The following is a 23,591-nucleotide window of genomic DNA, read 5'->3' as shown; positions in this document are numbered from 1 at the left end:
CCCACGTGCCCCTCACACGGACTCTGCACTGCACTGATTGCAGCAGGGTGTTCGGGGCCCTCAGCGCTGCTCATTTCACTTTGGACAGAGGAACTCCCACAGACGAAGAGCATCCAGCTTTGGTCCTGCAGCACACTGCGACGCTACTGCCCGCTCTCCACCGAGGCTGAAAGCCACTGACCCCAGTGACTGAGCCCTGGATCCACCCCGGGCAGGCCAGGCTCAGCTGAGCAGCCCCTGTGTCCTCCTAGGCTTCGAAAGGGGAACGAGGGCAGCCTGTGTTCAGGAGGCAGGGGCGCGCTAGATGCTGGGACAACCAGGAGGGTTGGCCTGCGAGACTCCAATACAGAAAGAACAGGAGGACTTGTGGCACCTTAGAGACGAACCCATTTATCTGAGCAGAAGCTTTCATGAGCTACAGCTCACTTCGTCGGATGCATCATGCTCAAATAAATGGGTTCGTCTCTAAGGTGCCACAAGTCCTCCTGTTCTTTTGGCGAATACAGACTAACACAGCTGCTCCTCTGAAACCAATACAGAAGGAAGCCATGGTATCCAAACGCCAGAGCTCAGACACCAGGGACTCCTCCCGCTCTGAGCCACAGGGCTCCTGCTGAGTCCCAGCCCAGCGCGTTGCCTCAGCCACGCCTGAGTCTTCGGTAGGCGGACAGCTCCAGGCAAAGCAGGGCGCCTGGGCTCCGAACAGAGCCTGCCCCTGTGCAGCCAGACAGACCCACCCACCTCAATGGCTGCTGGCCCAGCAGGGCCCAGTTTGGCCGTTACTTTTTCCTAACTCCCTCCGAGGAAGAAACATCCTACAAGATACTGTGGGGAGAGTCAAGCAACGTGCGTGTGTGCACGCGCCTGTGTATCTGTGCCTCTGCGTGTGTGTGCCTGTATGCGTGTGCGCCTGTGTGTGCGTCTGTGTGTGTGTGCCTGTGTGTGCGTGCATGTGCTTGTGCGCCTGTGTGTGTGCCTGTACGCGTGTGCATGCACCTGTGTGTGCGCCTGTGTGTGTGCCTGTATGCGTGTGCGCCTGTGTGTGCCTGTGTATGTGTGTGTGTGTGCGTGCATGTGCTTGTGCGCCTGTGTGTGTGCCTGTATGCGTGTGCATGCACCTGTGTGTGCCTCTGTGCCTGTGTATATGCCCCTGTGTGTGTGCGTCTGTGTGTGTGTGTGCGTGCACCTGTGTGTGCCTCTGTGTGTGTGCGTCTGTGCCTGTCCAGCACCTCGTGCAGTGGGGCCCTGATTCGAACTGGAGCCTGGCGGCCCTGCAAAGAGTCGTGCCCCCTCGTTCAGCCCTGGTCAGGCGCACAGGCCGAGAGGCGGCTCCACGGCAGCCGCTTGGAAGGGGCACTTCCTGGCAGCAAACTGGCCTTTCCCCAGGAGTTTGATTCCGTTGGGAGCAGGCGCTGGCTTCATCTCAGCGCAGCTGCATTTTCACACGCTAGCCCTAGAAACGGGTTTTGGCTGGAAAGCCAGCAGGCCAACGGCCGCAGAGTAGATGCCAAGTCACCAAGCAGGGGAAAGCATGAGAGACGCTGACCCCAACGGCTGGCTATTGTTCTGCCGCTGTAAATCACTGCCTTTGGGGTGAGGAGACAACACAGACACTGCCCGTTATCCTGCACCAGCCCCTGAACAAAGAGCTCAGCTTTGTTTGGACTGGCCTCCCTCCCGCTTCACGCAGCTGCACGGGAGCATGGCGGGGAGGGGCCCAGCCGAGTGACCCGATGGAGCTGCTGGAGGGCCTGACGGACACAAGCACCCTGCAGAACCGTGGAGTGCTCAGCAAGACGCTGGGTCCAGGTTTAAAAGGGGCCTCGAACCTCCAGTGTGAGTGGTTAGTTTCCTCTTCATCTCCTGCCAGGGACACAAAGGAAGGGGCAGAAACCCCCAAGCTGGGCACAAGGACTAGGACATACGCCCCTCACAGCAACAGCGTAAGAGCAATTCAAGCATGAGGCCAGGCTCCCGATCCAGTCGAGTCATTTTCCTATTTGCCAAGAGCAATTCTGATCTGTCCTGTACCCAGAGCCGAGCTGCTCTACCCAAACATGATGCTGAAAACCAGGAGCCAGCTCTGCTACCTGCCCAGTGAATGGGCAAGGGGGGAGCGAGAAACAGCAGGCCAGACTCAGCACCCAGCCTCTCTCAAACTCTGACCCCCTCCTCCCAGCCGTCTCCATCCACAAGCTGGAGGGGGGGAAGGGGGAAGGTGGGGGGGACCCTGACAAAGGCATTATTTGTTCTTTAATTGCTGCTTATTTATTTAAAAACTGAGCGGCCTTGGGGCCCAGGCTGTAAATAAATGGCCGCGTGTAAGTAATCACTGGTAACTATTTCAAAAAGGCAGAAATGGCTTCAGGACCTGGGTAAATATCAGACCCCCGGAGACCACTGGGTTAGTTCTGTTTTTAGAGAAGCCCAGTTTTTAAGCCGATCCCACTTGCCCTCCTTTTCACACTGCACCCAGTCAGATGTGACAACAACAAAGGGTATGGGAAGGCGGAGGGGGTCGTGGTGCATCCTGGGTCCTGTCCCAATGCCCCATGATGCATTGCTTCGCATCCCAGAAATCCCTGTGCTTCCATCCCCATTTGGCACCATCTTTCAAACGTTTGTGTACTGTGCGCCCTGCCTCCTCGGGCTGCAGGAATGGATCCCGCACTGCTGACCAGGATGCTGCTCACTCTGACCAACACATCACAAATGGCAGTGGAGTTATTCCTTAAACTACAAAGACAAGAGGAGTGTGACATTGATCTCGCCACGCGTAGTAGCTACTACATGAGATTGTTTGTGGCATTCAAGGGGGCACTGACTACAGTGGAACACCGCTTTTGGGCTCAGGAAACAAGCACTGAGTGGTGGGATCACATCGTGATGCACGTCTGGGATGACGAGCCGTGGCTGCAAAACTTTCGGATAAGGAAAGCCCATTCATGGGACTGTGTGATGAGCTCGCCCCAGCACTGCGGCACAATGACACGAGAATGAGAGCTGCCCTGTCACTGGAGAAACGCATGGTGATTGCACTATGGAAGCTGGCTACTCCAGACTGCTACCAATCGGTCGCTAACCAGTTTGGAATGGGAAAATCAACCGTTGAACTCATGTTGACGGAACTGTGCAGGGCCATTAATTGCATCCTGCTCAGTAAGCCCATGATTCTGGCAACATGCATTGTGGATGGCTTTGCAGAAATGGGCTTCCCTAACTGCGGAGGGGCGATAGATGGCATGCACATTCCAATTCTGGCACCAGACCACCTAGCCACCGAGTACATTAATTGCAAGGGGTATTTCTCTATGGTTCTCCCGGTGCTTGTGGATCACCGTGGGCGTTTCATGGACATTAAGGCAGGCTGATCCGGAAAGGTGCAGGACACATGCATCTTTCGGAACACTAGCCTGTTCAGGAAGCTGCAAGCCGGGACTTTCTTCCCAGACCAGAAGATCACCGTAAGGGAAGTTGAAATGCCCACAGTGATTCTGGGAGACCCTGCCTACCCCTTAATGCCGTGACTTATGAAGCCATACACAGGGCACCTTGCCAGCAGCAAGATGCGGTTCAACAACAGGCTGAGCAAGTGCAGAATGACTGTGGAGTGTGCTTTTGGCCATTTAAAGGCCCACTGGCGCTGCCTGTATGGGAGGCTGGACCTGGCCAATGACAATATTCCCATGGTTATAGCCGTGTGCTGTACGCTCCATAATATTTGTGAAGGGAAGGGTGAAAGCTTCACTCAGGGCTGGACCGCTGAGGCTCAGTGCTTGGAGGCTGAGTCTGAACCGCCGGAGACCAGGGCTATTAGAGGGATACAGTGCAGGGCCATAAGGATCAGGGATGCCTTGAAGCAGCAATTTGAAGCTGAAAGCCACTAATATTTGTTGCTATGCTCGGGAGTGCAGTACTTGTAATGCTAGGAGGTGATTGCGACGGGTGCAGACAATGCATTACGAAGGTTTAAGAAAATTGCCTGTTGCTTTGCAGGGCTCTGTTTGCTTTCAACCAAAACAATTATTTTATTTAAAAAACAACAACCGGAGGAGAGAGACAAACAAAAAAACACATCAGCACTGTGGGGGGTTGGTGGAAGGGAGGATCCCAGGAGGAGGTGGGATCCCAGGACAGTTAAAGATTTCTGTATGTCAAGGTATCCTATCCAACCTTCTGCTCTGGAGTACAGTGCAGCGGGTACTATACTTCAGCAGGGCTAAACTGCAGAGGGACGCATGTTGAGTGCAGTGGGTACTGGGAGTCTGCAGGGCTGGACTGTGATGGGGCAGGAGTGGAATGCAGCGGGTACAGACTGGAGCCAGGAGGTTGTTAAGGACGTGTTGGCAGCGTCGGGAGGGGCTCGTGGGAAAGAGTTTTGCGACAGCGGCTGCACGGGAGGGCGGGCGCGGAGCTGCTCGGTTTGCAGTGCTAGTAGCACCTGGAGCGTGTCCGCTTGGTGCTTCATAACATTCAAGAGCCGCTCTGTGGCTTCGTTCTGGGGCACCTTGTTCTTTCGGTCCCTCTTCTCGCTGTCCCGCCACTCCTTCAATTCCTGCTTTTCCGCCGCGGAGTGCATCATGACCTCACGCAGAAAGTCCTCTTTAGTTCTTCGTGGCCGCTTTCTCATTCTGTGCAGCCGTTCAGCCGGTGATAACAAAGAGGGAGGCTGGGCTCCCAAGGTCATCTCTGTGAAGCCAAAATGCAACATTTTACTGAAGCAGTATTGTTTGCAACACAGAGACGCTGATTCAGTGATTTAAAACACAGCCACTATGCACATACCTGTCACTAACTGGCTGACCCCAGGCAAGCACACAAGAGCCCCAAAATGGTGGGGCGGGGACATCAGTGTTCCAGGACCGTACTGTACCCTGGGCACATGGCTCTTGGGGGGAGCCAGCACTGTACGTTTCCACCAGCTGTGTTCATTATGGAAGATCTCTCGCTGCTGCAGGTGAGCAGGGAATCAAGGAAGGGTCTTCTCCAAGACTGCGGCTTCCGCCCTGGCCCTTATGCGGCTCACCTGTGTGCAGTAATGGTCCCCTCGCCCCCCCAGTGACGGCAGAGTGGCATGGGAAAGTTACCCTTAATGGAGCAAAACACAAAGCAGCTCTGCCAAAGAACCTGCAGCAGCGGATTGCCCAGTATCTCCATGACAGTTTCGTGGAGATCTCTGAGGCAGATTCCCATGAAGTGAAGGAGTCAATCAAGATCCTGTTCCACCGCTCAGACTAGGCATGTGGTGGTACGTGCATCATACAGACACAAGCCTGCTTTCTGCAACCCTCCTGCCCCCAACAACTCACTTCAGCGATTCCCAAAATCAAAGCCACTTACCACGGGCCTCCTCTCCTGTTTGTGCTTTGCCAAGCTCAGACAGCTGTGCCTGGCTAGCCTCCTCCGGGTTAGAGGAGAACTCCTGGCTGCATGCACCTCTGCCCTCCGAGTCGTCTTCTGCCTCTGGGTCCCCCTCCCCTCTCCCCTTCCTGTCCAAGATTTCCTCCTTCTGGTTCAGTCCACTCTCGACTGGCACACGAGTCAATGAAGTATCCATAGGGGCCTTCGCAGTGGAGGTGAGCTCGCCACCAAGTATCACATCCAGCTTTTTGTAGAGCCGGCAGCTCGTGGGCGCAGCACCGCAGCAGCGGTTTATCTCTCGCGCCTTTTGGTAGGCGTTCCGCAGCTCCTTCACTTTGACCCTGCACTGCAGTGTGTCCCGGTCATGGCCCCTTCCTGTCATGCATCGTGAAATCTGCCCATAGATATCATAATTCCTACGGCTGGAGCGCAGCTGGGACTGGACAGCCTCCTCTCCCCAAATGCCGATGAGGTCCAGCAGCTCGGCACTGCTCCAAGCGGGGGTTCGCCTGGTGCATGGAGCAGGCCTGGCCACCTGGAAAGACGTGCTGAGACCACTGCATGCGTCACCGAGCAGACAGGACGGGGACTTTCAAAATTCCCAAGGAATGTCTGGGGTGGGCCTGACGGTTGGTCACCTGAGGGCAGGGCAGTGGAGTTCAAACCGATGACCAGAGAGGCGAGAACAGGCATTGTGGGGCACCTTCCAGAGGCCAATCGCAGCGCTGTCATTGACCAGGGTGTCTACACTGGCCCCGCGGCACCGTACCCCAGGCGCAGGAAGCTGGATACCGCTACACAAATAACCCTGAGGATTTCTCTAAGATTTAACTGCCTCTCCAGTCAACTGAGCCAATTTGTAATAGCGCTGCCTGAGAGACTCAGCACTGATTGCTATCAATCATGCCCCAGGTAGTTCTGGACACAGAAGATCTGTTGGCCATTCGTGCTGTTGGTCCCAGAATTTATATTTTTTCCACAGTTAGCAGCAGCACTCAGAGGAGAGGGCTCAGGCCTCTGGAACCAGGGCCGTCAGAGCAGGAATTCAATGAACTTCAGGTGTGTGTGAAGAGGTGTCCTGGGATAGGGGCTGGCCAGATCACAGCTCTGCTCGGGAAAAGGATCCTCTGCAAACCCTGAGGGTCTAGCTGTGCTGGTTCAGACTGGCTGGGCACACCTGGCTGGGCACACGCACACCTGGCTGAGCACACGCACACCTGGCTGGGCACACGCACACCTGGCTGGGCACATGCACTGAACTGCCAGGGCTGGTCACAGTGGACGAGAGCTAGCAATTAGGAGATGCTGTAGCCGCTAGAGGGGCCCCATCACACTATTCTGTAGTCAGGGGCAGTGAGTTATATGGACCTGTGGTGCACGTGCTCCAGGAATATTCAGGGACCAGAGGCCCAGATCCACCAATGTTCAGGTCCGGGTTTCTCCCTCGGCCCTACCTGCTGTCGCCACGTGCCTCCCCCGGCATGTTCCCCAGCCTGCCTGCTGCCCCCAGGTGATTTAAAAGGGCCTGGGGGCTCCCAGCCACCCCTGCCACCCAGAGCAGCACAGCGGGGCTAAGGTGACTTCCTGCCCGGCCTCACTCCGCACCACTCCTGGAAGAGGCCGGAACGGCCCTACCTCCCCGGGGGGTGGCTCTGTGCATTGCCCCACCCCAAGCGCCGACTCCGCAGCTCACATTGGCTGGGAACTGCTGTCAATGGGAGCTGCGGGGGTGATGCCTGCAGGCAGCGGTGCACGGAGACCCCTTGCCCCCCCCCCACCTGGAAGCCACTGCCAGAGGGGTGTGCGGGTGGCTTTTGGGAGCTGCCCAAGGGTAAGCTCTGCACCCGTCACCCTCTCCCACACCCTAACCCCCTGCCCCAGCCCAGAGCCTACACCCTGCACCCAAACTCCCTCCCAGAGCCTTAGGCAGGTGTATGTGTGTGTGTGTGGAAGGGTGGGACTTGGACCCGTTCTGGGCACCACCAAAAATTATACAAACTTGCCGCTCCTGTCTGTAGTCAGACGTACAGAGCCTCTCTTCCCAGCAGGGAGCCTTTCTCCAGAGCTTTTAATCTCCAGAATACATGCACTCATAGCCAGCAATACAAGCAGCTGGGAAGCTGAGACCACTGCCGGTCACGTTGACCTGTATCCTTGTTGGTTCGTGCACTCCGCTCTCTGGCTGGTTGGGTTCACCTGTCTTTGTTGTCGGTGTTGTTTGTTTGTTTGTTTTGTTTGAGACGTAGATTGTGAACTCTGGGGAGCAGGGGCCAGCTCTGTGCTCTGTATCGGTGCAGCGCCCCACGGCCTGGCAGGCGCCACCCACGCAGAACGAGGCCACGAGCCGCAAGAGGCAGCGATTCTCTGTCCCTCAGAGATGGGGGTGGGTGTCATGGGCACCGCTCAGATACCAGCATGGTCACCTGGCCAAATTCCAATGGCCTCTTCCCAACCCCTGAGGTGCTAGAGCTGTTTAAAACCAAGTCAGACTAAAGGTTTGTATCCAGCCAGCACCACCGTCTCAAGGCTGGCCAAACCCGTTGGAGTGACCACACTGTCCGAAAGCATACAGCTCGAGGCAGTCCCCAGACAGCATGCAGGTTAACACTTGTCTGAGTTATCAGCAACTGAAAACTGAAAACAGGAGGTTAGAATGGGAAGTGTCAGGCAGCCTCACTGACCCTGCTCCTCTGGCCATTCCAGCTGTCTGATGGGTTGTGTGAATGAGCTAGAGGGGTCAAGTCCCTTTCTTAGGGGCAGGTATCCCAGGACAAGGCCACCAGAAGAGTTCACACCCTCCCTGGCATCTCAGCAGGGAGGCCAGAGACTGGGGCTGAGATCCTGGCCCCATTGAAGTTCATGGGAAGGTTGCCACTGACTTCAATAAGGCCGTAGACACTGAAGTACTTTCTCCTCAGCCAGACAGGATTGGGTACATCAGTGGGGAGGAGTCTGCATTGCTACCGTAATATAGTGAGGTAAGAGTTTCAGTCTCTAACGCTCTGAGTAAGGCACCCTTCAGATATTAGTCACACTTCACCTTAGCACTTCCAGAACGAAGGGCAGCAGCTAAAGCTGAGGGCTCCCAGACTGCTGTGTGCACTGGCTGATTTCACTCTTGTCTTAGCCCAGGGGTGTTGATGGCTCCAATTTTGCCATCAGCAGCATTGACATGTTTCATTACCATTCTCAAGAAACCCCACGGGTTCACACCAAGCATCACACTGCAACTAACCGGCATTCAATAGTGCATCTAGGAACAGCTGTATTCCTCCTGCCCCAGCCCCAACAACAAGCTTGTAGGTCTCAGCATATTGTCTTCCATGCACATTTGTCCAGTTTGCAAGCAAAATTATCAATGGACAATGTGATGTGGCTCAGCCTATAGGGAACGTAAGCCCTGAGCTGTGCAGTTAGGTTGGGGAGGGCTGAGCTGGCATAAGGTCTGCATGAAACTCTTCTGGGCTCTGGAATTCCACCAACTGAGGCCAAAGCTGCCATCCCGAGAGCGCTTAGCCAGACAGCCACATGCCCCAGGCAGCTTTGCAGCACGGTGGGGTCCAGAATGTCCCTTCTTTGCCCTGGCTCTGTCAAATCTGCATTATTTGGTCTCCCGCTTGGGTGAGTCAGCGGCTCCCCCCAGTCAGAGCAATTTACACCCAAAGAGAAGACGATGTTTGCCTCACATGCCGCTGCCGGTACCCTAGAAACTCCTCGGTCTCAGACAGAGCCTCCTCACTCCGTTTTTTACTGCAGAACTTTTTTTAAGAGGAAAAAGAAAGGAAGAACAGGACAGTCACAAAAGGGCACTGGCTCTTAAAGCAGCCTGCCTAGCAGCTTTCGAAGGGGGGATCATGTCAGAAGGGGGCCCAGCCCAACCAACCCAATAAATAACAAGTCAGGAAATAGTTGCTGTGGAGACGCCAAGGAAACGAAAATCACGTCATCTAGGTCCTAAGCACCCTCAGCTCAGTGGGAATCATAAGATCAGGCTCAAGTATCTCCAGTTCTGCTCCCAGGAACCAAGGGACCCCAAATCATCAGCCCTTTCCTCAACTCTGTCTGTCAGCACCTGGCAGGATCGGGCCCATGCAACCAGACAGCACAAAATGCCGGGGAAGAAACCTGAAACCGTATTGTGTTGGGTCCAGTCGTACATGGCGCTAAGCCTCTTCCAGGCCCCTTGCAGTGGGAACTGGAGACACCTCCCCTTTGTACCCCCTTGCCCCAAACACCATTAATTTTGAAATCTATGGAACCATCGGGGCACCTGCTTAGTAATAATTAACAGGAATCCAGTCAGAGGCATCGATGCAGCAAACCAGCTCCATACTGTTCAGTTCTAGCAGCCCCGTGCTGGGTATTTTTCCATCAGCATCAAAGAGGTTTCCTAACACATGGAGAACAGCCAGAAGGGAGAAGCCTAGTCATGGCATTAACTAGGACAGCCTGCCCAGCTTTTGTCAACGTGAACTTTAGCACTGAAAACCACCCAGACTAACTAGCGAAATCTAACCAGAGCACTTTCCACTTCCCTGCTTGATCTCTCTAGCATGACATCTGCCCTGCAGTTCTGAACCAGGAATGTTATGCCTTAGCACAGGCCCCACAAGGCAATGCAAAGAAAGAGAAGAAAAATGGCATGAACACTTTCAGCACTAGGAGTTTGCAATCATTTCCCGATTTAGCTGCCCAGAGCCTTTGACCAAGGCAGCCCCTCTGGAGTCCCTCTGCTTCCACTTCCAGAGGCAGGAAAGCCACCGTGGGGTGAGGAGCGGTTAAGTGTGGGGAGTGGACAAGTGTGTCTCTCTCTGCTCCGGTCCCAGGAGATTCCATTTGGATAATTTACTCCCCTGGGCACTGAAATTAACCTTCACTTTACATTAACTTCCACAGTGACCTGTACATTCCACTCTCACTGTGCGGGTTAATGAGTTTCCTTTCAGATTTATTCAGAAGTGTTTATTTACAGAGTTTGCATGGTAAATTCGGCAGTTCCCCAGCAGTAGGTAATTCCTTGCTTTGGTTGGAATATGTATGTCTAACTACAACTGAGTTAAGGTGGTTTCATAGAATCACAGAATATCAGGGTTGGAAGGGACCTCAGATGGTCATCCAGTCCAACCCCCTGCTCAAAGCAGGACCAATCCCCAATTTTTGCCCCAGATCCCTAAATTGCCCCCTCAAGGATTGAACTCACAACCCTGGGTTTAGCAGGCCAATGCTCAAAACACTGAGCTATCGCTCTCCCCTTAAGTTTTGTTTCACTGGAACACTCACAATCTTAGTAGCTTTACAGTGCCTCATTTGAAGGCCTTATTTTTAAAGCTTCTTGCTCTGGTGATGAACAGTTTTGTTGTAAATTTCTGTTCCAGATTGAAACCATTTCCCCTTTCCTCTCTGTTTTATGCCTAAATTATTTGTTATAACATCTCTGTTAGGGTGGGAGGGCAACTCAGGTATTCTTAGGCCATGTTTACGTTACCATTTGTGTCAGTAAAACTTATGTCGCTCAAGGACGTGAAAGAAACACCCCACGAGGGACGTGGGTTTTGCCAGCATAAATGGTAGTGTGCACAGCACTGTATTGGTGGGAGAGCGTCTCCTGCTGACACAGCTAGCTGCTCATTGAGGTAGTTTTATGTCAACCAGAGCACTCTCTCTCCCTTTGGCATAGAGTGGCTAAATGAGCAATCTTACAGCCGCACGGCTGTGCATCTGTAAGCTCACTAGTGTAGATGTGGCCAGTGACGCTGAAGAAACAGACAGAGACATGTCCAAAATAACATAGCAAATCAGCATTTTCTAGTGTCTGATTCCTAGTCCTGTGCTCAGACTGCTAGGCAGCTTTCAGATGTTTTTGGTTTGACAACTTTGCAGCCTCATGGAATGCATTTTCTTTGTGTTCCTAATTCCCATGGCTGACATGATTTCCTATAATACTGGAATAATCCAATATTTCCTACAATCCTGCAGCAACATTTGCACAGATCCTGTGTCCCCATGGAGCCCCCTTGCAGTTGTAGGATTGGGGCCTTTGAACCATATCCTCTTGACTCAAAAGTTCCTCCATGTGCAAGGATACTACAGGCTAAAATAAGCTTTTGAAGTTTGCCATGATTAGAAACAAAATCTGGCTACATTAATTGATCGATTGAGTGAAGAATCCATCTGATGTTCCAAAAGAAAAGGGATTTCTAGCTGCAGAGAGGGTCCTTGGTTCTTCTGTAAGGGAAGAAAGAACTTTCCAGAATGACTGAATTATGCCAACTATGCTAGATTCACAAAAACTCCTGTAGTCACAGCAGGACACCATGCCCAAAGCTGGGCTAGATACAAAACCATCTGCTCTCCTTCAGTGTATATACAGAGAACGTATCAGGTCCCCAAATCCTCACTCACAGTTCAAACACTGCAGGGAATCTAATATGCCAACAAGAGCAACAGAACTAGATAATGCAAAACGCCATTACAGCACTGTCGAGTTTGAAGAAGCCAAATGAGGGGCTTGGCTGGCAGAGTGGATTGGCTGATCTCTAGGTCAAACCTGTCCATCAATGTCACCCCAAATTATCCCTAGGGTGTCCATCGGTCAATGCTGAATGGTTTGTTAGCATCAGTTAGTTTCCTGATGGGGCTACATCCCAACGGGTGTGTCTGTCTACACAGCGGCTGGGAGGTGTGATCCCCGGCACAGGTGGACAAACACCACCAGCACCTAGAAATAGCAGTGTGGCCGCAGCGGCCAGGCAGCTGCTCAGGCTAGCTGCCTGCACACGTACTCCGGGGGCCTGGTGGGACCGTGTTTGGGTGGCTAGCCTGAGTCACCACACGTGCCACCGCAGCCACACTGCAATTTTAGGCACTAGCCTCGGCAGGGCTACAACGTCTACATAGACCAGAGCTGAGAATCATACCTCCCAGAGGCTGTGGGGACACACCCAAAGCTACTGTCCCAGCTGGCACTGGTCAGCCTCTCCCTAGCAGTCTCAGCAGCAAGGCCCAAGCATGAACGAGCCACAGGAGATCAGGCTCCTGTCCCACCCCTTAGGGGATCCCCCAGGCTGAAGGGAGGCAGGTGGGGGAGTTGGGAAGAGGCCACACATGGCAATCCCCTGAACTAGCTGGCCGATGGCTAGAGAGGGGACGTGCAACTTGGCCGAAGCCTCTGTGCTTTCAATCTAAAGTCCCACATACCGCATCTCACACAGCAACTCGTTCATAGATTCCATCGTGATCATCTGGTCTAACCTCCTATGTAACACAGACCAGAGAACTACCCCCAAATAATTCCTACATCAGCTCACTCAGAAAAACATCCCGTCTTGATTTCAAAATTGCCAGTGATGGAGAATCCACCAGGACCCTTGGTGAGTTGTTCCAGTGGTTAATTACTGTCACCGTTAAAAATGTCTGCCTTATTTCGAGTCAGAATTTCTCTAACTTTAACATCCAGCCCTGGGACGGTGTTAGACCTTTCTCTGCTAGACTGAGGAGCCCAGTATTAAATCTTTGTTCCCCATATAGGTGCTCACAGAGGCTTCGGCCGAGTTGCACGTCCCCACAGACTGGGATCAAGTCACCCTGTAGCCTTCTCTTTGTTAAGCTCAATAGATTGACTCCTGGAGCTCAATCATTCAAAGGCAGGTTTTCTAACTCTTTCATCATTCCCAGGGCTCTTCTCTGAACCCTCTCCAATGTATCCCCATCCTTCTGGAATTGTGCATGCCAGACTGGACCCAGGATCCCAGCAGTGGTCACACCTGTGCCAAACACAGAGATAAAACAACTAGGGCTGTTGATTAATCACAGTTAACTCACGCGATTGATTCAAAAAAATAAATCGTGATTAATCGCAGTTTTAATCACATTATTAAACAATAGAATCTCAATTGAAGTTTATTAAATATTTTGGGATGTTTTTCTACATTTTAAAAGATATTGACTTCAGTTACAACACAGAATACAAAGTGTCCAGTGCTCACTTTATATTATTATTTTTATTACAAATATTTGCACTGTAAAAATGATAAACAAAAGAAATAGCATTTTTCAATTCACCTCATACAAGTACTGTAGTGCAATCTCTTTGTCATGAAAGTGCAACTTACAAATGTAAATTTTGTTTTGTTACATAACTGCACTCAAAAACAAAACAATGTAAAACTTCAGAGCCTACAAGTCCACTCAGTCCTACTTCTTGTTCAGCCAATCGCTAAGACAAACAAGTGTGTTTACAATTACAGGAGATAATTCTGCCTATTTCTTATTTACAATGTCACCTGAAAGTGAGAACAGGCATTTGCATGGCACTGTGGTAGCCAGTGTCACAAGATATTTACATGCCAGATCTGCTAAACACTCATATGCACCTTCATGCTTCAGCCACCATTCCAGAAGACATGCTTCCATGCTGACGATGCTCATTAAAAAAATAATGCATTCATTAAATTTGTGACTGAACTCCTTGGAGGGGGGGAGAATTGTATGTCTCCGGCTCTATTTTACCATTCTGCCATATATTTCATGTTCTAGCAGTCTCAGATGCTGACCCAGCACATGTTGTTCCTTTTAAGAACACTTTCACTGCAGATTTGACAAAATGCAAAGAAGGTACCAATGTGATATTTCTAAAGACAGCAACAGCACCTGACCCAAGGTTTAAGAATCTGAAGTGCCTTCCAAAATCTGAGAGGGATGAGATATGGAGCACACTTGCAGATGTCTTAAAAGAGCAACACTCCGATGCGGAAACTACACAACCTGAACCACTAAAAAAGAAAATCAACCTTCTGCTGGTGGCATCTGACTCAGATGATGAAAATGAACATGCATTGGTCTGCACTGTTTTGAATCGTTACTGAGCAGAACCCATCATCAGCATTGGACGCATGTCCTCTGGAATGGTGGTTGAAGCATGAAGCGACATATGAATCTTTAGCGCATCTGGAACGTAAATATCTTGCAACGCCGGCTATAACAGTGCCATGCAAACACCTTTTCTCACTTTCAAGTGACATTGTAAATAAGAAGCGGGCAGCATTATCTCCCACAAATGTAAACAAACTTGTTCGTCTGAGTAACTGGCTAAACAAGAAATAGGACTGAGTGGATTTGTAGGCTCTAAAGTTTTACATTGTTTTATTTTTGAATGCAGGTTTTTTTTGTACATAATGTTACATTTGTAAGTTCAACTTTCATGACAAAGAGATTGCACTACAGTACTTGTATTAGGTGAATTGAAAAATACTATTTCTTTTGTTTTTTTACAGTGCAAATATTTGTAATCAAAAATAAATCTGAAGTACATTTTGTATTCTGTGTTGTAACTGAAATCAGTATATTTGAAAATGTAGAAAACTTCCAAAAATATTTAAATAAATGGTATTCGATTATGGTTTAACAGTGCGATTAATTGCTTGACAGCCCTAAAACAACGTTTCTCCTCCTACTCGAGATTCCCCTGTTTATGCATCCAAGGATCCTGTTTGCTCTTTTGGCCACATCATTGCCCTGGGAGCTCATGTGCAGCTGATTCTTCACAATGACCCCCAACTCCTTCTTAGGGTCAACTCCCCTATCCTGTAAGTGTGGCCTGCATTCTTTGGTCCTCGAGGTATACATTTACATATAGCTGTATTAAAATGCATGTTGTTTGCTTGCACCCAGTTTATCAAGCAATTCAGAGTACAGCCCTGCGTTTAGGGTGACCAGACAGCAAATGTGAAACATCGGGACAGGGGGTGGGTGGTAATAGGAGCCTATATAAGCAAAATACCCAAAAATTGGGACTGTCCCTATAAAATCGGGACATCTGGTCACACTACCTGTGTGGGACTATTTTTTTAATCCCGCTCCCATCCTGCCCCAAAACACCCACTCCCACCCACTCCCTCATTGTTTCTTGCATTTTTATTGTGCTCCCACCCACAGAAACCTTCGATTCCACAAACCCTGAGAGACAGAGTTTTTTGCTACTAAAAAAACAACCAAAAACAGTCAGTTAATATATTATGTATAGAAATGAAATTCAGACACAATTTTACTACTAAAAGAATAAAACAAAACTTGGTTAAACCATGTAAAAATACTTTAACTCTTGTTATAATAGACATCTAACCTCTTTCAATCCCTCGCATAAATTTAAGTATTAAAACCTTTATTTAAAAAAAAGAAAACTTGCTTGACATTGCTGAAATTCGATTTATGACAAACCAATGAGAGATTCAGGATTTCCCCACAAATTCCCGCAATCTGGTTTTTTTGCCCAGCCCAGTCCCACCCACAGCAAAGTACATTTTACCCACTGCCACTGTTATGGCCATGGGTCCTTTGTGGGCCGCGGGACCCCGGTCCCACTGCAGGGCTCTGATCCTGATCACTCTGTAGCAGTGACCTGTCCTCTTCATCATTTACCACTACCCCAATCTTTTTGCCATCTGCAAGTTTTATCAGTGAATATTTTATGTTTTCTTCCAAGTCATTCATAAAAATGTTAAATAGCATAGGGCCAGGAACTGACAGGACCCTGCTCTAAAAACACACCCGCTCTAAGTGGGGCGTGATTCCCCATTCACAAAGACATTTTCATATATATTAGTTAGCCAGTTTTAATCCACTTAACGTGTGCCACGTTGATTTGATATCATTCTAGTTTATAATCAAATCAAATTAAATCTGTAAGGAAAGGCATTCAGCATGGAACAGCAACACCAGGCAAGCTCACTGCTGGTGTAACCCCCTGAGCATAGTGAGGAGCAGGAAGGGCTCTGCACTGCTACGAGCATGATGCCCTTAGCTGACACAGCAAACACTGAACATCAGCCACAGGCAGGATGCAGCTGCAAAATGACAGGTTAGCTTGACCCAAAGGAGCCGTTCAACCCACTGACGCCTAGGGTCCATGCTGTCCCCTTTGCTAATGCAGGCCCTGGCACAGGTCCGTCACACAGGGAGGGAGTGGTGGAATTGGGCACGGCCGGGGCACACTGGGTCCCTCCTCTCAGCCACTGCACCAGTGGGGCTCCCACAGACCCCCAGCCTTGGTCCTGTTGGGAGCTCTGATGAAGGGCCGCATCGCTGCCACGTTTCCTCTATCAGGGAAGTGTGAATTACACCACAGCTGGCACCAGGGTGGCTCCGGCCCCACTTGGCGATTTAGAATCACAGCCACTGGCCTCTGGGGCATGATCTGGACAGGACTCCAGGGTCAGTTCTAAATGTGCCAGTGGCTCAAGGCATCTCCAGCCATGATGAAGAGGGAGCTAGCTGCATCTCTTTTCAGGCATGCAACACAAATACCCTCTCTTTGAAACAAGTGAGCACTGGTGGCATAGCTCTGGCCCATCACAGACCAGACCATGGAGAATTTATGTGTCCATGATGGACCCCAAACCCAAATGGCAACCATGGTGCCCACAGCAGCATCCGCACAGCCGTAATCTGCATGCCGGCCAGATTCCACCAGCTGCTGTCTCACGTCATACCCTGGACAAACTCATAGGGCATCTTCACAGCAGCCCCTAACACCTGCAAAGTCTCAGCCCCTGAATGCTGCTGACTCTGGGGATGGGATTTAAACCAGCACTGATGCCAGGCTTACAAATACCTAGTGACTTGCTGCTGCCCACTAACAAAATGTGCAACCCTAACCTTCCTGATCTGGGGTCCCAAGCAGAGCCGATTCCATTCACCCCCAGCCCCCAAGCTATAACATGGCAGGGTCTCAGCACCTTCTCAGCAAGGCCACTCAGCTCCCAGCTGCTGCCATTCTACACTGATGACTCCTTCCACCCCCTTAATTGTGGGGAGGGACAGTTTACAACAAATCTCCTTAAAAATACAGCAGCAACAGTCCAGACAATCCCCAGGGTGGGAGATGCAATAACCAGCACCAGTTACCTCCTAAACTAGCGGGATCTAGCAGGCGAAATTCAATGGCAAAGCTTGGCACTCACCCGCAAGCAGCACACTCCAGACAGCTCAGAGCTTCTGTGAACCTGCCTGGGAATGTCTGGAGAGAAAGTGACCAGTCTTAAAGGTACAGGCCCCCTTTCCCTATCAAATGACGAAGAAGAGCTGTTTGCATTCCGGCAGCCAACTCTCTTTGGAAAAAAGCATCTGGAGTCCCCTCTGGGGTGGCCAGGGGAGACAGAGTTGAACAGTTTTGAGTTTAATGACTCAGTCTGGATCCTAAGGAGGGAGGACATCTTATACTTAGCCACAGGCTTAGGAGCTCTAGTGGGGGAATGCCAGGGAGTGACAAATCCATTGTTGTGCTGTGGAGCCTGCATGTACCCAGCTATCTCCCAAGGGCTTGCTAAGGCCCCTGAACTAACCCAGTGTGGAAAAAGCTGCCCAAAGAAACTTGCATGGCAGATACACCTAGCTACCAAGAGCCTAAGCCAGGGGAAGTCGATGGGCAGCCTGCGGTCCAAACCAGGACCACCAGAGCCTTTTCAGTGGACAGCTGGGCACGCCAGGACTCGGAGCATCAGCCCTGCTGGGACTCAGGGTTCAGCCCCATGGCAGGCATGCTGAGACTGAAGCCCCTTTCTCCCTTCCCACAGGGCTTAACCCGCGAGTCCCAGCACGCCTCTCAATTAAGGATGCGGTCTAAATTAGCTGTTCCCATCAAGAAAGAGATTTTGGAATCCTGGTGGCCTGAAAACATCCGCTCGATGGGCAGCGGCTGTGGAAAAAGCTGAGAGAAGCATGTTAGGAAGCATTAGGAGAAGGATAGAGAATAAAGGAGAAACGAACAGAACGCCACTATATCAACACCATAAGCGGGTTCCCAAAAGAAGGAGATGAGCTTGTGGAGGATTGGTCCCTCAACAGCTGTTAGTGGAGACGATCGGGGTGGGAGCCCATGCTCTGTGGGTCCCAAAACCTCCAGCTGCCAGACGGGGGGGGGGGGGGGGCGGAGGCGCGACTCAGTCAAGCTGCAGGGAGACTATTGAAAAAGACCACAATAGACAGAGCCTCTAACTAAATGTTTACCCCAAATTTAAAACAACAACAAAAAAACAGTAAGAGGAGCCAAGAAATTGCCCTCCGGTGAAACTGCAGAGTCAAAGAGGTGGTTAGAGGCAAGTCTGGAAAACTGGAAGTCAAATCCTAGTGAGGAAAATAGAAAGGAGCATGAACTCTGGCAAGTCAAGTGTAAAGGGAGCATAAGGCAGGCCAAGAAAGTATTTGAAGAGTATCTAGCTGGAGACACCAGAACGAACAGCAAAATTTCTTTCACGTACATCAGAAGCCGAAAGCTTCCCCCGAAGTCATTGGGGCTGCTGGATGATGGAGGTGCTGAAGGAACACTCAGGGAAGACAATGGCCTTGTGGAGGAGCTCAATGACTTCTTTCCTTTGGTCTTCACTGCAGAGGGTGTGGGGGAGAGGCCCAGGCCCTTTCAGGTGATAAATCTGAGGAACTGCCCCACACTGAGGTGTCAAGAGAGGAGGTTTGGCACCCAATAGATAAATGAAGCAGTAAGAAGTCACCGGGAGCAGATGGTATTCACTGAAGCGTTCTGAGGGAAGCCAAATATGAAACTGCAGCGCGACTAATAGGGGATTGTAACCAGTGCCTTAAGTCAGCCTCTGTAGAGAGGCCTGAGGGGGTAGCTAATGGAATGGTGATTTTGAAAAAAAGGCTCAAGAGGCAAGCCTGGCAAGCCTAACGTCACTACCAGGCTAATTGGTGGACACTCTAGTAAAGAACAGACTTATCAGAGCGATACATAAAGAGGATCTGCTGGGGAAGCATCCAGACAGCTTGTAGAAAGGGAAATCATGCCTCGCCAAGCTATTAGAATTCTCGGAGGGTGCACACAAGCAGGTGGACAAGAGTGATCCGGTGGATGGCATGGACGGCGACGTGCAGAAATCCTTTGACAAGGTCCCTCTGCAAAGACTCTGAAGCAAACTAAGCAATCCTGGCAGACGAGGGAAGGGCCTCTCCTGGATCAGTGAGTGGCTAAGAGATCAGGAAGGGAGGGTAGGAGTTAAGGGTTTGTTTTCACACTGGAGGCAGGTACCTAGCAGGGTCCCTCAAGGATCTGGAGTGGGACCTGTGCTGATTTGCAGATGAGCTGGAAAAGGGGGTGAAGAGTGAGGTGGCAAAACTGACAAACGATCCAAACTTTCTCCAGACGGTCAAGTCCAAAGCTGAGTGCGAAGACTTACAAAGGGGTCTGCCAAAACTGGGGGACTGGGCGAGAAAATGGCAGATGAAATTCAGTGTTGATAAGTGGAAAGTAACACAGATCGGAAAAAATAACCCCAACTCTGCCTTCCAAAGGATGCGGTTTAAATTAGCTGTTCCCACTCAAGAAAGAAATTTTGGAGTCCTGGTAGATATTTCTCTGAAAATATCCACTCGATGGGCAGCAGCAGTGGAAACAGCTAAGGGAAGAATGTTAGGAAGCATTAGGAGAAGGATAGAGAATAGAGGAAAAATGAACAGAACGCCACTATAGCAGGTTCCCAAAAGAAGGAGATGAGTTCATGGAGGATCAGTCCCTCAACGGCTGTTAGCAAAGACGGTCAGGGGCGCGAGCCCATGCTCTGCGGGTCCTGAAACCTCCAGCTGCCGGATGGTGGGGGAGGGGGCAACTCAGTCAAAACTGCCCTCTTCTCTTCGTCCCCTCGTGGGTCTCTGGCACGAGACACTGTAAGAATAGAGGCTCTTGCAGCAGATGGAGCACTGGTCTGACCCACTTTGGCTGCTCTCTGGAGGGGCCAATGGCAGGGGTAGTCAGGGGGGCTGTTTCTGCCTTCAGACAGGTGATGTCAGCAAGCTCCTCAGCATGGCATCCATGTCTCTGGGCAGGCCTTCTTCAGAGCCTGTCAGCGGAGGGAGACCATGGGTCAGGTTTATGGAACCTGGGGCTACACCGGCCAGGATGACAGCTGGCTCTGCAGTCCTGGCCCAGAGCAGCTCTCTGCAGCGGGCCTGGTGCACAGCAGTGTAGGGAACGGCCAAGCTGCTAGGGATGGGAGCTGGGCTTCCTGGCAGAGTCCAGGAACCAAAGCACAGCATCTGCAAGGAAGGGATTCCCCACAGAGGGGTACCATCATCTCCCACAGAAGGGGGAGTCTCCCCCTGACACTAGATTAATCCTATAGCCTGTTCCCATCTCGGCCCACAGCACCCCCAACTCAGCAGCTCCAGCTATGGAAAAGAGCAAGAACCAGAGGCCTTCCTGCTCCTGGGACAGAGGAGTAGGTTGATAATCTACCTGGATGTGAGTGTTGGTTTTTCCCATGCCCATGGTCTACACTACATTCAGGGCAGTGCACAGGAATTGCGATTCCTGTTCTGGATCTAGGGACAGCTTCAGTTTGCTGGCAGGAGACTGTACATGAGACTTTGCAGTGGGGGGGGGGGTGGCGAAACAGGCACTAACATGGGCATGGAAGTTTGAGGAACAGGGCAGAGGCCTGTGTGGGGCAAGGAAGGCAGGGATTTGGGAAGCAAGAGCAGAGGATCAAACACTTCCTTAATGTGGGTCAGGACGATTCCCATTTCAAAGATAGAGAAAATGAGGCACCAAATGAGAGAGTGACCTGGCCAGGATCACGTTACCACTCAGTGGCAGGGATGCAGTACAACCCGTTCCCTGCTCCCCCTCCTGTATGACCCCTTCAGCCATCCTCTCCCATAGGCCATCCCCACCACTCTCCAATACCAGGCTGTTTCCATAATGGAAGCAGGCTTGTAACAGAGTTCACTCGCCGGTAGGTGCCCCTTCCTGGTAAGGCCTGGTGTCATAGAGTCTCAGGGTTGGAAGGGACCTCAGGAGATCATCTAGTCCAACCCCCTGCTCAATGCAGGACCAATCCCCAATTTTTGGCCCAGATCCCTAAATGCCCCCCTCAAGGATTGAACTCACAACCCTGGGTTTAGCAGGCCAATGTTCAAACCACTGAGCTATCTCTCCCCCTCACAGCTTTCTTGCTGGGCTAGCACCCCCGCCAATAGTTGCTTGGGCTGTCTGGCAGTTTTTTGGTTGGGAACTCAGCCCTTCAGCCAGGTGACCGTCTTTTAGTCCACTCCTTCCTGGGTCGCACTCATCCCAAACTAAAAGTCCAAAAATGTCTTTAACAGAAACAAGGTCTTCCGTCCCTTTGGGGGCTCTTCCTCAGCCTGACTTTGGTTTGGCCTGCCCTTGCTGGCCTTGGTAGCCCTTTCTATGGCCTTGTACAACCCCTTCCTTAGAGACCGTGGGAGAACCAGTCCTACCCTGGATTCTCGGTTCTGCCCCAAGGCCCTGTACCGACCAGCTAGGCCTGCTCCTGTACCTTTGCTGAGGTTTTCCCTGGTTTTCCCCTCATGCGGAGCTCTCTCTGTAATCCATTTGGCCTAGTCCAGGCTTTATAGCCCACAGGCCAAGCCCCCCTGTTATATACCCTCCTCCTTAGTACCTGGCCCACACGGGGAACAAGTTCTATTCTTCTCCAAGCTTCGTCCCTCGTCATCTCGTCGCTGTCACCGGCTGCGCGCTTGTACAGCCTGCACGCACCGTGTCTCCAGCTCCACTGCCAGCTTGCTCACCAGAATGCAGAGGCATCCTCCTCTTCTGCAGGATCCCAGCGCTCTTCCTGCAGCCCCTCATTCCCATCAGCCGCTGCTTGCAGAGCCTCTTCGGAAGCCTTTAGCTTCTTCTGTAGCCTCTTTGCTACTGTCGCTGCACACGCCAAAACCTTTTCCGTCAGGGTCGGAGAGCCCAGCATGGACTGCTCCACCCTTGTGTCTGTCCCTACTTCAGTCAGCTTCATCTCTGGGCCAACCATTTCGTCCTTCACCTCCCTGCAGCACCCGACAGGGTGTGTTGGTGGAGGGTCTGCAAGGTCCACGGCCATCCCTGCCACCTCCACGTTGCCTGCCCCATGAGAGTTTGTGTCAGAAGCAGGGCCAGCTCCAGCTTTTTTGCGGCGAAGGAAAAAAAACCAACCAAGCCTGGTTAAGCTGCCACCAAAGAGGAAGAGAGGGACTGCAGGATCCGCCGCCAAATTGCCGCCAAAGACCTGGACGTGCTGCCTCAATGACGGACGGAGTGCTGCTCCTTTCTATTGGCCGCCCCAGGCACCTGCTTCCTTCGCTGGTGCCTGGAGCCGGCCCTGGTCAGAAGACACCTTCTCCTTTCTTTCTACCTTCTTGGGGCCCTGGCTCGCCGAGGGCACTTAGGGGACTCTTCTGCCCTTCCCAAGAGCGATAGCACCATGTCCTAAGAACATAAATCCACGATGAGGTAATGCTTGTCATTAATTAGCCTGGCTAAAGAGCTGGGTTGGAGCCGCTCCGGGGACAAGCTCTCTCCCTCCTGCTCATGGAGGTGAATTCATCTCCCTTCCCAGTAGCACCTGCTCTCCCTCTCATTCCCCACCAGGCTCCTTGCTGCCAGGCCAGTGAATGGCGATAGGATGGGAATGAGGCCTGGGCCCCACCCCAATCTCCTGAGTCTAATCCTGCTGTTTACCTTGTCCCCCATCAGCTGCTGGGCTTCCCCCAGGAGGGAGAAGGCCAGGACCAGCCCAGCCTGGCTGACACGCAGCAGGGGGTTGTTGATGGCCAGCACTGCCGTCCGGAGGAAGAATCTTCTCTCCCCCTCCGCGAAGAACTTTCCAAAGACCTAAAACCAACAGAGCATTAGCATTAGTGAGGCATTAGCAGATTGCCCAGAGCCAGCCTCCAAATCCTGGGGCTAGAACAGCATCTCCGTCTAGTGGCCCCAGGAGGTAGCCACTGCAGAGGACCCAGCCATCCCCCCACTCCCTGAGCTGTCTCACGCCCTGGCAGAGTGTCCTTACCTCCTGCACCCGGGCTGTGTTCCTGTAGCCCAGGAGCCTGCAGTCCTGGTGCCAGTCGCAGCACCACAGGTCTTCGGCCTCATGGATGGTCAGCCCCGGGAAAGAGACACGCACACGTTTGTCATTCTGGTTGCGGTCCGTGTGTCCTTCCAATCCCATTGGTGGCTGCACAGTGGGCAGAGGCCTCGCTGCGGGCCTGGCCCAACAGGATTGCAGGGTCTGGTGTAGAACAGAGGAAGAGAGAGAGAGAGACTCATCCTCCAGCCGGGGTCAGTCTGAGAGAAATTGGCTGGGGTCCCAGTCTCACTCTTCTAGCGGGTGCCATTTCCCCGCTGGGTTCCTTAACCCTCTGGTGCAGCAGCAGCGGGTAGAGCCGGTAAACACGTTCCCTGGCCTGCCGGCTGATGTCCTTGGCTG

At 51.8% G+C, this 23,591-nt stretch overlaps 1 protein-coding gene across 4 annotated transcripts in view; it reads right to left on the bottom strand.

Moving 5' to 3' along the window:
- RGS3 (regulator of G protein signaling 3) overlaps positions 1–17,408 on the bottom strand; it is a 239,211-nt gene extending 221,803 nt beyond the window's left edge. Inside the window, exons 1-3 of one of the 4 annotated variants that reach the window (XR_012665250.1) lie at positions 17,319–17,394; positions 6,573–7,995; positions 5,341–6,538 (exon numbers count right to left, since the gene is read on the bottom strand). Coding sequence is in view for 2 of the 4 variants with exons in the window: in XM_075120453.1 (XP_074976554.1) it covers positions 5,341–5,743 (403 nt within the window). In the remaining 2 variants the exon portion in view is untranslated. Of the gene's footprint in view, positions 1–5,340; positions 6,539–6,572; positions 13,253–17,318 lie in introns of those variants that run through there. The other 3 variants (XM_075120453.1, XM_075120454.1, XM_075120455.1) reach the window with 3 other exon arrangements.
- Between the last annotated feature and the right edge of the window lie 6,183 nt (positions 17,409–23,591).

The sequence above is a fragment of the Caretta caretta genome, chromosome 16, assembly GCF_965140235.1.
Source record: "Caretta caretta isolate rCarCar2 chromosome 16, rCarCar1.hap1, whole genome shotgun sequence".
Lineage (NCBI taxonomy): Eukaryota > Metazoa > Chordata > Testudines > Cheloniidae > Caretta > Caretta caretta.
This window is presented reverse-complemented; position numbering and strand designations above follow the sequence as displayed.